At 41.1% G+C, this 12,551-nt stretch overlaps 1 protein-coding gene across 1 annotated transcript in view; it reads left to right on the top strand.

The window, feature by feature from the left end:
• Positions 1–12,215, top strand: part of BASP1 (brain abundant membrane attached signal protein 1) — a 51,722-nt gene extending 39,507 nt beyond the window's left edge. Inside the window, exon 2 of the mRNA XM_084508729.1 lies at positions 11,148–12,215. Within this exon, the coding sequence (XP_084364855.1) occupies positions 11,157–11,891 (735 nt within the window). The 5' untranslated portion in view covers positions 11,148–11,156 and the 3' untranslated portion in view covers positions 11,892–12,215. The remainder of the gene's footprint in view (positions 1–11,147) is intronic.
• The last annotated feature ends 336 nt before the right edge of the window (positions 12,216–12,551 follow it).

Genomic DNA, 12,551 nt, shown 5'->3' on the forward strand with positions numbered 1-12,551 from the left:
GTTCAGAACAACGGTTCAATGACTAATTTAACAGTCATTAGCTGTTGCACATTAACTGGAGGATGAAATTGGCTTGATTCTTTGATTCTTGTACAAACCTTCATTTCTGAGGAATGCCACAGAGGTGTTCAAGGCCAGGGTTAGCAGGAAGGTGGGTGCATCGCCATTACCTGAAGCAGCTCTATGTTCTCTGATGCACGTTTGAAGGAACAGAATGGGGAGTGCTTTTTTAATATCAAGTCACCTCTCCCAATACCAATCTGCTGGATTATCAGGTGGGTCTGCAATTGATTATTTTTGAAGAAAATGGAGAAAAGCTAGCAGTGCAGCTTAACATGGAGCTTCACTGATACTGATATAAGAGGATAAGGAATGTGTCAACTAGATTGTAGATGTTATAATTCTTTAATAATTAGGTAATGGAATAAAAGAGTCGACAATAAGTGCTTCACTTAAATTGCTAGTGTTCTATTTTGCCGAGTAAGGCAGACACTGCGTGTTTTGGAAAGAAGGACTTGCAGTGCCCTCATGAACACTGCCACGCACCCCGCAGCAGTGAACACTGCACCAGGTGGATGGCCGCTGGCCTTGACTCCCTGTTACCTTCCTCACCGCAGTGTGACTGTAGGGTCATCTGCTGCAGTCAGAAGTGGCAGCTTGTGTTTGAAAAAGGAAAACAAAACTGGGAATCATAGAATCACAGAATATGCTGGGTTGGAAGAGACCCAAAAGAATCATGCAGTCCAACTCCTGGATTTGCACAGGACCACCCAAAAATCAGACCTTCTGTCTGAGAGCATTGTCCAGAGGCTTCTTGAACTCTGTAAGGCTTGGTGACGTGACCTCTTCCCTGGGGAGCCTGTCCACCCTCTGGGTGAAGAACCTTTTCCTAACACCCAGTCTAACCCTTCCCTGTCCCAGCTCCATGCCATTCCCTCGGGTCCTGTTGCTGTCCCCAGAGAGCAGAGCTCAGCGCCTGCCCCTCCGCTCCCCTCGTGAGAGAGCTACAGGCTGCCATGAGGCCTCCCCTCAGCCTCCTCTGCTCTGGGCTGAACAAACCAAAGGACCTCAGCCACTCCTCATATGTCTTGCCCTCTAGACCCTTCACAATCTCTGTAGCCCTCCTTTGGACACTCTCTAATAATTTTATTCTTATACTGTGGTGCCCAAAGCTGCACATAGTACTTGAGGTGAGGCCGCACCAGGCAGAGCAGAGTGGACAATCCCTTCCCTCGACCAGCTAGCAGTGTTATGCCTGATATACCCCAGGACACAGCTGGCCCTTTTGGCTACCACGGCACACTGTTGATTTATAATCAATTGGATTTGGTTCACAATTACAAATGTGGTTTCACTGCCTGTAATGAGGGTGTCATGCAAACATAAAAAGGAAAATGTATGGCCCGAAGATTGTTGTGTCCCATTATAGGTCTGAACTGTCTGTTAAGAGTCCTATTCCCAGCTGTAGTATGTTTCCTTATATCTGGGGCATATACCTAGCACTGTTTCCAGTGAGCAGCCTAGAGATGGGAAAGAAAGAAGACTTTGACAATCACATTGGAGAATCCATTTTCAAAATAAAACTGGTAGTTCCAGGATTTCAAACTGAATGTATACGTTTATTGTTGTATACTGTAATTTATATTCTAAGGATTGTCTCAAATTTGATTGAAACTAGTTTGACCAGTTAAATGGGCATTAAAGTAATAAAGTTTTTTAAAGTATGGAATCTTTAGCAGATATAATGTAAATGTAGATCCCCATAAATAATTATCTCCACTGACAGTTCCCTAGTTTAATACTTTAAGGTGTTTTTTTTTAAAAAGTGAATGTGGTTGTACATGTCCTTGCTAAGGAAATGGCAGGTAACTTTTCTATTTATGCAAACAGTAGCTGAGATCCTTTGTTATTGAAAGAAACATGCAGATGAGGATTATATAACTTTTTTCTTTTTTTTTTTTTACTTTTTTTTTTTTTCCTTGTAGCTGTACTCTGGTACAGAAACCATGAATTTGAAAAGCCACATGCCTCATACTGCATGTTTAGTATAAGGCTGAATGTTCTTTGTTCAGGATGAGGCTAGAGATATATAAGTGATTGGCTTTACACTTGAAAAAAAAAAAAAAAAGATTTCCCAGCATACAGTCCCTCCAGGATGGAGGTTTTAGCACACCTGCTTTTCACCAAGATTGTAGCGTGGAGAAGGCAAATATTTTCATTGCTTACTAGCATCTGACTGTTACAGTTTTAGAGTGTCTCTTCTGTAGGCACCCAAAATGTCTCAGGGGTCTATAAGCCAAGCATGGCAATATATTTTTGGTACTGACATCTGTGATGGAGATAATGCCAAAGGGACACGTTTTGAGTAAAATGCAAATTGGAAGGAAATTGTCCTGTTATCTAGGCTTTCATCATTTTGCGTGTTTTTGTAGTTAGATGTGGTGGTGGTGCTTAAAACATTTGAGGGAAACAAAAAGTGGTTCACCATAATTGGAATAATATGTGTGGAATCTTACCTCTGCCTCTGCCGTGAGCACGCTTGGGCCCTAAACAGGTGTGGGTAATCAGCACCTCTGAAATTTGCATAATTTCCTATTGAGGAACTTAAATCTAGGATACAGATTAGAAAACTTTTGCTATTGTAACATATGTATTAAACTGTTTCTTGGGGAGTCACACATAAAAACCAAAGTGACGTTGTAACTTGAAATGGATAAGGAGGAGGCATGGACTTTTATTTTTGGCTTATTCTTTCAGGTTGGTTTTGAAGCCTGCAAACTCTTTCTACAGGAGGTGTTGTAAAATTAATCTCAGTCTCTGTAAAACAGGTGTTTACAGCAGAGTTCCCTCTTCCAACTATGTGCCTAACAATAGTGTGATTATGATCTTGGTCTGGGGCAGGCTGACTTTTGACTGCATGTGTATATCTGTACGAGCACGTCTGTACACTGCTTTTTTTTTTTTTTTTTTTTTTTTTGACAGAGGGAATATATGCAGGTAATCTGAATATGGGAGAAATGCTTTGAACATGAGCTAGGTCTCAAGCCTGTAGGAAGGCTGGTATGTTGAATAGGGCAGATGAGGCAAATAAAAATGGATGGAAGCATTTTTCATTTCAGCAATTGGAGCATTGAACAAACCGAAAACACAACTAAGCAATGCATACACTACACTGTTAAAATAATCTACTTCATGCTTCTTCTGTGTTGCTTGATTTTTAATATGACTCATGTTTCTGTATAAACAGTGCAAAACAGGCTTAGAGGAGCTGCCAGGGATGAAACTGGAGGCACTGGCAATTGTATCTATGCTGCTGGGCAGTGCATCATTGTGTTGGATCACTGAAAAAACGGATGTGTCAAAAGCAGTGAGGTTCTGATTTGAAACCTGCAATTGGAAAGTATCAAATAATGTTAATACTAAAACAGATCAGCTAGGGAGAAGTGTCTAAGGAGAACTGGATTAATGCTATTTCTATCTATATTAGCTGGTCAGATAGAATCACAGGATCATTTAGGTTAGAAAAGACCTCTAAGATCATCACATCCAACCTTTAACCTTGCACTGCCAATTCTACCACTACACTGTGTCTCTAAGCACCACATCTACATGTCTTTTAAATACCTCCAGGGGTGGTGACTCCACCACTTCCCTAGGAAGCCTGTTCCAAAGCCTCACAACCCTTTCAGTGAAGAAATGTTTCCTAATATCCAACCTAAACCTCCCCTGTCACAACTTGAGGCCATTTCCTTTTGTTCTATTACTTGTTGCTTGGGAGAAAAGACTGACCCCCCCACACCAATACAGCCTCATTTGAGGTAGTTGTAGAGAGCAGTAAGGTCTCCCCTCAGCCTCCTTTTCTCCAGACTAAACAACCCCAGGTCCTTCAGCCACTCCTCATTAGATGTGTTCTCTAGACCCTTCACCAACTTAATTGCCCTTCTTTGCCCAGGTTCCAGCATCTCAATGCCCTTGTAGTGAGGTGCTGAATACAGAAGGACAATCACTTCCCTGGTCCTGCTGGCCACACTGTTTCTGATACAAGCTGGGATGCTGTTGGCCTTCTTGGACACCTGAGCACACTGCTGGCTAATATTGAGCTGGCTATCGACCAATACCCCTAGGTCCCTTTCCAATGGGCAACTTTCCAGCCACTCTTCCCCAAATCTGTATCACTGCATGGGGTTGCTGTGCCCCAAGTTCAGGACCCAGCACTTAGCCTTGTTGAACTTCATACAGTTGGCGTTGGCCCATTGCTCCAGTCTATCCAGATCCTCCTGCAGAGCCCTCCTATGTGTGAACAGATTAACATTCATTCCCAGCTTGGTGTCATTGGCAAACTTACTGAAGGTACACTTGATCCCCTCATCCAGATCACTGATAAAGACATTAAAGGGTATAGAAAATAGAAAATGGGGTCTCAGCCTACAAAGCACAGCCTTGCCTGGGGTGAGTAGGTGTTTGTACATAGCAGAGCATCTCTTCCATGCTGCTTATGGACTTGGGAAGGCATGGCACATAAGTCCATGTTCTGCTCATGTTTTCTAGATGGCTTTGTAGCCAGGGAAGCTAAGGGTGTAACAGCTTAAAGCAATGACATATACTGCATTCGGGAGCCAGCTGCAACAGAGCAGCTCTACATCATGTCTTCATACAGTGCACAGCTCAGTATTGCACAAGTGGCTTTAATAAAGGGTGACACATGCAGAGACTACCTAATACAGAACCTTGATGTGTTTCTGCAGAAGCTCCTAAATCTAAAGTAGTGTTGGTGTCTGACCAGAGTCAGACTGGGCAGTGGACCTTCAGTGGCTATGCACCTCTATGGTCTTCAGCTGTAGAGTCCTCCAAGTGAGGAGGGGTATATCCAAAGACTTTGGTAGCTGCTTTCAATGTAATCCATGAAATCTTCATCACTTTTTGATCAAATAATTGATAGATTTTGTCTTATTTAGGAATTCTGCCTAGCTAGCTAGCAAAGATGAATTATGCATGTGAAGTACTTGTGGTTTCAGGTTGATGCTAATATGAGTTGATAATTTTGGCAAAGCCTTTGCCTGTGATGAATCTGCTGATCTTCATTACTATTCTGTTCCTGGAAAAATGGGTTCCTAACTGATGAATTAATACATACCCCAGAGCCCAAGTATTTCACATGAATCTTAGTAATTCTCAGGTACAAATTTTTAATTTGCTCACAAAATAATTATCATATGTTTATTAAATTTTCTGATAAATCGTTATACTTTTCAAGTGAACAAGTTACTCATGTATGAGTTGTTAAATATCCAGACACAATTTCATATCAGCCTGCAGTGTACTTAAATTATTATAAGCCTCATAATGGCAATCTATTATAAATGCTCATAATTCACATATGTTAATGATAAGTGGCTAATATTTAAAAAGTACACTGTCTTTCCCATTTTTCTGTGGTATACCTGTCCCAAATAATTTCAAAAGAACTTAAAAATCAAAGTTCTTCATAAAAAAAAAAAAAAACAAAAAAACAAAAAAAAAAACACAACAGAGATATTCTACTTCTAACCAAAGAAAAACAGGACTAAAATCTGGCTGAAAATTACACCCTTAGACTTGGCAATACAACTTCTTAGGATTCTTCTACTGGCTGTCTATTAGAAGAAAACAAGACAGTAACAAAACTGGCATTGGATTTTTTTAAATATCAAAGTTAGAAAATCATGTGAGCACAATTTCTGGGTTTTAAGCATTTACTGTTCATTTACTCCATGCTCCTTTACAAGATCTTGAGGTTAATAAGGCTTTGGAGGAAGAAAAGGAGGTACAGTGGTTACAGGCCTGTGCACAAACTGAGGAAATGAGAAAAGATTATAAGTGGTCAGCAAAGAAAACAGCACAGACTGGTCACACACTCACCAAGCACCAAGCTGAGATGTTCCCAGTGTACTGTCATGCATCTTGCAGCAATAAACATGCTGAATCACTAAGTTTTAAGGACTCACCTGGAACGACCATTAACATGTGGAAACCACAGGTCATGCATGCATCTAATGAGCTGATGTCTTGTTATGTTATGATACGTGAAGCTGCTATCGCAGACCTGCAGGTATGGCATTGCTTCAGCTGCCCACTTTCCAGGAGAGAAGAGGAGAAAAAGAAAAGTCACTATTACTGAGCTGTGAAGAGGCTTGAACCTGAATAAGACCTAACATTTCTGCTCTGTTAATTCCAAGTAATGGCAGAGGAAAAAGATTTGTGAGGATAATTGAGAAAGAACAGAGAAGCAGGGCTTTGTGGCTGAAGGCAGGGCTAGTGAATCAAATTCTGTATGGGGGTTTACTACAGACATCTTCTAAAATTAACCCAGTAAACTGGTTGTCTGGGGCTGGTGAGTTAGGATAGTGTGTATATGTATAAGGAGAATCATGAAATTGTACTGCATATCTTAAGAAGTAGTAAGTTTTCAAAAATACTTTGAAATTTATGCTTGAAAATCCCTTATTTGCCTAAGTCTCTATATAAATATCCCTTTATAAAAACTTCCATTGCTTTTTCAAAACAGAGGTGTAAAGCAAATCAATGAAGTAACAGAGATGCAAAGCTTTCTTCAAGATATTTTTATTTATTTTGAATAGATGGTTCTGGAGCACTTTCTGGGATTGTTATTTCTTTTGGTTTGGGTTGTTGAAATCTTGCCTTGGAAGGGATGTGCATTTTGCAGCTCCTGTCTGCAGATGATGTGAGACAATTCATGCTCAGGAACTGGCTTGCACCAGGGCTACTTTGGACGGACCTGCCTCACACACCTGCATTGCACCAAAGGCAGCAGGACTTCAGAAGATACCTGTTGCCTTCATGAACTGTATTTTTTTGGAGGTTGACTGAGTTCCCCACACTTTACATGAAGTTGAGCATGAGCTTTGGAAGGTTAGCTTTGGCAGGCATGCAGTGGTCCCTTCCTGATGTGCTGTTTTCTGCACTGAGGGTGACAGCTTGTCCTCCTCCTCTGTCTGTTTTTGGGAGAGACAGACCCTTTCATGGGATATGGAAGTGTTTGCTAAATGACATTTTTGGAATATTACATGCACTAAAGAAATCTACCTGAGCAGACAAACCATTACTGACAGAAGAGAGAAAGAAAGAGTATCATTCTAGGAATTTACTCATTATAGAAGCACAATTTGAAATATAAAAGTTGGAAATAATATTTTCTGTCCTGAACTGTATGAATGCATGTGTCCTGTGTTCCAGGGACTCATTGCCATCCTATCAGTTTAGTCTTCACCCATAAAATTTGAAATGATCTGTGAATTCTTCTTGCTATACTATGGTCTTATGGACATTGTCCTTTTTTTTTTTTTTTTTTTTTTTGACACTATTATTCCAGGAAATCCTGATTATTGTAAATGTTCAATTTTTAAAGGGCTTAACATGTTCAAGCTGAGCTGTAGATGTGATATTTTGTAATGCAAATACTGTCAGATTATTTCTTCTGTACAATAAGGAAGATAACCTGTGCAAGCTCTCCATTATTTTCCTGCTTTCTGGAGTAGAATGGAAACTTCAGGATGAGCAGAATGGCCAGCAGCTCTTAGGAACTCAAGAAATCCTTGTTCCTGTTGTAGAAGTCCTCTTTAGTGCTCACTGGATCTGTTTCTTGTTCCCTGGGAAGAGCACAACAGGTGAAGAATATTAAACATGCTGCAAAGCAGATGAAGTCTCTTGTAACTTTGATGTTTTGCATTTAACTGTGCTCTTCAGAAGTACTGGTCTGCCAGCGGGTTTCTCAAAGTTGCCTGAAAATAACCAATATATTGCAACTACTTATATCAAGACTGCTTCTAGTCTGTCTCCAGACCATTTCCTGTCAAGTAGTGAAGAGGCAGAGCCATCAAATCCTGTGCCATTTTGCAGGAAAGGTGCTCAGCACCAGAAATTTTGAGGATCCCCCTTTTGGATGTGCTTATTGCAAAGTGTTTTGCACTCAGCTGATAGCTGCTAGAGCCAGGAACCACTACATGACTGCAGTAAGTAGTAAAAGGTATAAGTAGAAGAAGTAGAAGGTATACTGGGCTTTGAATAGTTGGAGACAATTTATTTATATATTTTTTTCATGGTCTTTGATTCAACTTTTTTTTTTTTTTAAGATGTTGTCATTCTCTGTTTTTTTAGATTGTAGCCCTTTGTCAAGAAAGAAGAAAAAAGTCCTCACTCTTGCAAATGTTAGTATGTAAGCAGTAATGCCGAGTGGATTTAACACCGTATACATACAGGCCTTAGTGGTTTAAGGCAGTTTGCTATTTCACTTGTGAGACTTTTCACTGAGACATTTCTTCAGGGAGTGTTTTCTTTAAATAAAATGTCACTGTGGCAGGTTTTTTTTTTTCTCTCCTTTGATCTTTCTTTTCACATTTTTTTTTTATTTTTTTTCCATCTCTCTCACTTTCTCCTTTTTTTACTCTGAATGCCTGGTTTCAGAAACCCAACACTGTTCAGACAACCAAGTGACCCGATTGCCAGCAAAGCTAAGTGACTTGGATGAAGAGATTAAAACTGGTGTAGTACACTTAAGATAGGACAATAATTCCTTGTGAATAAATTCGGGAAAGACTTGGCATTCTGCCTTCATATAGCACAAGGCAGGATTAGCCATGCAAGAATACTCAACACAGACACAGAGATGGTTACGTGGCTTGGTCTGTGTGATAGGTTTCTTCCAGGTGCAGATGGCTTTAATTTCAAAATGCTTTTTAAGGTCTGCTTTCTGTCTGCTGCACCCTATGACTCTTTGTGCTGGACAGTGCAGAGCTCTCCTTCAGGCAGGATTAAGGTGGGACAGGGACCAGACCAGCATCTGTTTGTCACAATGGAGCACTTTTTTCTTTTTTTTTTTCCTGGAAAATGTAACAAGGGGGCCTGGATATGCTACTGGGGACTGGGAGAGGAGGAGGAGGAGGAGAGGGTTTGGTGTTCAGATAGAGGGGAAAGGAACCATTGCTACCTGCAGGGCTGGCTGATAACCCTAGTGATTGCTGCGATTTTACATGATAGCCTGGCATAGCTGTGATGAAGGCTTTTAAAAAGGGAGATTTAGGATTCAGTGTCACAAGGAGCAAATCTGTTCTGTTATAAAGTAGCTGAAACTGCTCTGGAAGGTGGCAGTCCATTTGCAACTGTAAATATTTACTAATAGACCGTAATGATAGTCTCTGAACCTCTTCCCTATCTTCTGCTCCACTGTCTGGAGCCAGCTGGCTGTGATGCAAATTGAGACACAGCGATTTCACAGCATACCTCTGAGCAAATACAGTGCGCGTTTCTTTTCTTAGTTTGGGAGCACTTGTCTCATATGCATGCTTCTCTGCTTATTAAAGGTCCTTTGGCATATGCATTCTGTAGCCAGCTCTATCTGCAGTTAAAAGCTTTCTGTGGAAAAAGAAATAAATCATGGTGAGTTACTACACACAAAATAGCAAAATCTGGAAAAATGCAGAAGACACAGCAAATGAAATTAAGCTTGCAGTATCTGGGTTTTGCTGGGAAACAAATACAGGCTCAATTAGGGATTGCAGATTGGGATGCACACATGACTTCAGTATAAATCTCTGGTCCCGCTGATTTGCAAAAGCCCTTTCAAAAAAAAATTATTTTTTTTTTTGGTTTTAACTGTACATAAACAGTAAGCTGAAGCAATTTTTATGGAGTATCAGGAAGTCTAGAAAACAAACTAATGTCCATAGCCTGCCCCTAAATACATAAAAAAGTGGTATCTCTGCCATAAAGGTAGAGATTAGATTGCTCAAGTGCAGCTCTGTGGAAGTTTATCCTTTTGGTGGTGTTACTCATAAAACCCCCAACAACAAAGTAGGGTTTAAGCAACATTAGGTTACCATTTTGCAGGGCTATGTGCTGACCCTTCAACAATATTTGCAAATTATTATTCTCATTGAGACCTGAAATCAGACAGTTCTCTGCTGATCATAATTTCTTATTTTTGCCCAAGACATGTGGAAGGTCTGCTCTTGGGCTGTGCCTGTGCCTTGTACCAGTGGTAGCTGTTGAGAGGTAGCCAGTTCTCAGTGGTAGTTAAAGAAATTTACTATACAGCCTTCTATGAGCACTCATATGAATTTCTACTGGTCTGTATTCATGAATTTTGCAAGTGTGTGAAAAAATATAGGGCCTACAAGACTATGTACATTGGAAAAACAGAAAATGAGAATGATTGAGCTCCACTTGGAGAAGCTCATAAACATTTGTTTGGCAGTACTTAAAAAAATTACCTTCTCCACTGTTTTCAAATGACGTGAAACCATGAGATTATGTTTTTATTAACTGTTTATTGAGTCTGAATGATATACTTGTTTTAATATCAGGAACGTATTTTTTAGGCAATTGTAGGGATTTTGAAGTTCATGAGTGAAACAATGTATCTGAAAGTGTCTCCTGATTTAATTGGCAGAGTTTGCTTTGAAGTACTGTGAAAGATGTTGTATATACTTAGCTGAGACTTGCACACACGGGATATGTAAATGCCGGTATGGTTACAAGTGTGCTCAATGTGTGCAGCCATATCATTTCTTTTAAGCAGCAGAAATGTGTACCCAGTCACTTCTGGTGTTTGAAAACCTTGGGCAGAGGCCACAAAGCACATGCCCGTCTCTCCCCGTCTTTCTTATTGCACGATACCACATCATATGCACAGCTTAGGGGTGCCCCTGTTGCTTTAGCTGCCTTACCAAGGGGCAGGGGGCTTGTTGTAGTTCAGGCTCCATGTTTCTCATCCATACCTGTTCTGCCATGTGGGGCTGGCTTCCTCATCCTGCATCCCTTTCTCAGGGTGGAAGGGGTTGCAGTATATGCTATTCCTCCAACATCTTATGCCTCCCTTCTCCTGCCATTAGGAGCAGTTAGAGTTGGAGGGGTTCTTGACTGTCCATAAGGCATGGGGCAGAGCCAGGCCTGGGGACCGCGGTGCTGTAGGCTTGTAGGGCTGGAGGCTCGGCGGCAGCAGTGCTCAGCGGGCTCAGTGTGACCAAATGGATGTTGTCCCCCTTTTCTGGAGACTGAAATTTCCCTCTTGCACTTCAGCTGATCTGCTTTTGTTTCTCTCAGTGGTAAACACTGTGTTTTGGGTAACCACCTCTTTCTCTTTTCCATTTCAGAGCTCCAAAATGGGAGGCAAACTGAGCAAGAAGAAGAAGGGGTACAGTGTCAATGATGAAAAAGCTAAAGACAAAGACAAGAAGGCTGAAGGAGCAGCAGCTGAGGAAGAGGAGACTCCAAAGGAGGCTGAGGATGCCCAGCAAACCACAGAGACCACAGAAGTGAAGGAGAACAACAAGGAGGAGAAGGGCGAGAAGGATTCTCAGGTCGCTGCCAACAAGACGGAAGAAAAAGAAGGGGAGAAAGAGAAAACAGTGACCCAGGAAGAAACCCAGAAAGCAGAACCAGAGAAGTCAGAGGCTGTTGTCGATGCGAAAGTAGAGCCACAGAAGAACAATGAACAGGCACCCAAGCAAGAGGAGCCAACTGCAGCCTCTGCTCCTGCTGCCAGTAGCGAAGCACCCAAAACCTCTGAGCCTAGCAGTGATGCAAAAGTTTCCCAGCCTTCAGAAGCCACAGCTCCCAGCAAAGCAGATGACAAGAGCAAAGAAGAAGGGGAAGCCAAAAAGACTGAGGCTCCCGCAACGCCTGCAGCCCAAGAAACTAAAAGCGAAGTGGCCCCAGCTTCAGACTCAAAACCTAGCAGCAGCGAGGCTGCACCTTCTTCCAAGGAGAGCGCAGCAGCCACAGCAGCACCTAGTTCCACTGCCAAGGCCTCGGACCCCGCAGCCCCACCAGAGGAAGTGAAACCTTCTGAAGCCCCAGCAACTAATTCGGATCAAACCATAGCAGTGCAAGATTAAATTGGACAGCCTGTTGAAACAACCACTTAAAACAACCTGTGTCTTTTTTTTTTTTATTTTTTCAGCTATACTAACTCATTTCAGATCTGAAATAACAATAAGTATTGCCCAGAAAGAAAAGGTTAAAAAAAGTGAAAAGGATGTCCCATCAAGCTGGGAGGGAGGGAGGGGGGAGAATCCAAATAGTATTTTTGTGGGGAAATATCTAATATACTTTCTGCCAACTTGACACAAGTCCTGGATTAAAAAAAAAAAAAAAAAAAAAAGTAAAATAGATGGATGTCTGAAAGTACAGCACATCTTTTGTATCTGAACTGCTGTAAATGCATTCCACCAATGTATCAAAATCTTCTTTTTGTTCTGTAATGGGGTTTGGGAGTGATGTGTTTGATTCTGCCCACTGGGTTTGTGCCAAGGCAATCAGATCTTTATGAAAGCAGTATTTTCTGTGTTATTATTTTATTTTTTTTTTTTAATTTTATTTACAGCCTTTCTTATTTTGATATTTTTTTTTATGCAGTGGATGAATGCCAACTTTCAGACAAAACCCACTTAGCTGTCCACATATTTCTCAATGCCAATCCTCCAATTCTTCCTCTCCAAATATTTTTTGGGAGTAAAAAGCATTCTCATCCTACTTAGCCTACCTAGATTTCTCAT

Source organism: Aythya ferina (assembly GCF_964211825.1).
Source record: "Aythya ferina genome assembly, chromosome: 2".
In the NCBI taxonomy this organism is placed as follows: domain Eukaryota; kingdom Metazoa; phylum Chordata; class Aves; order Anseriformes; family Anatidae; genus Aythya; species Aythya ferina.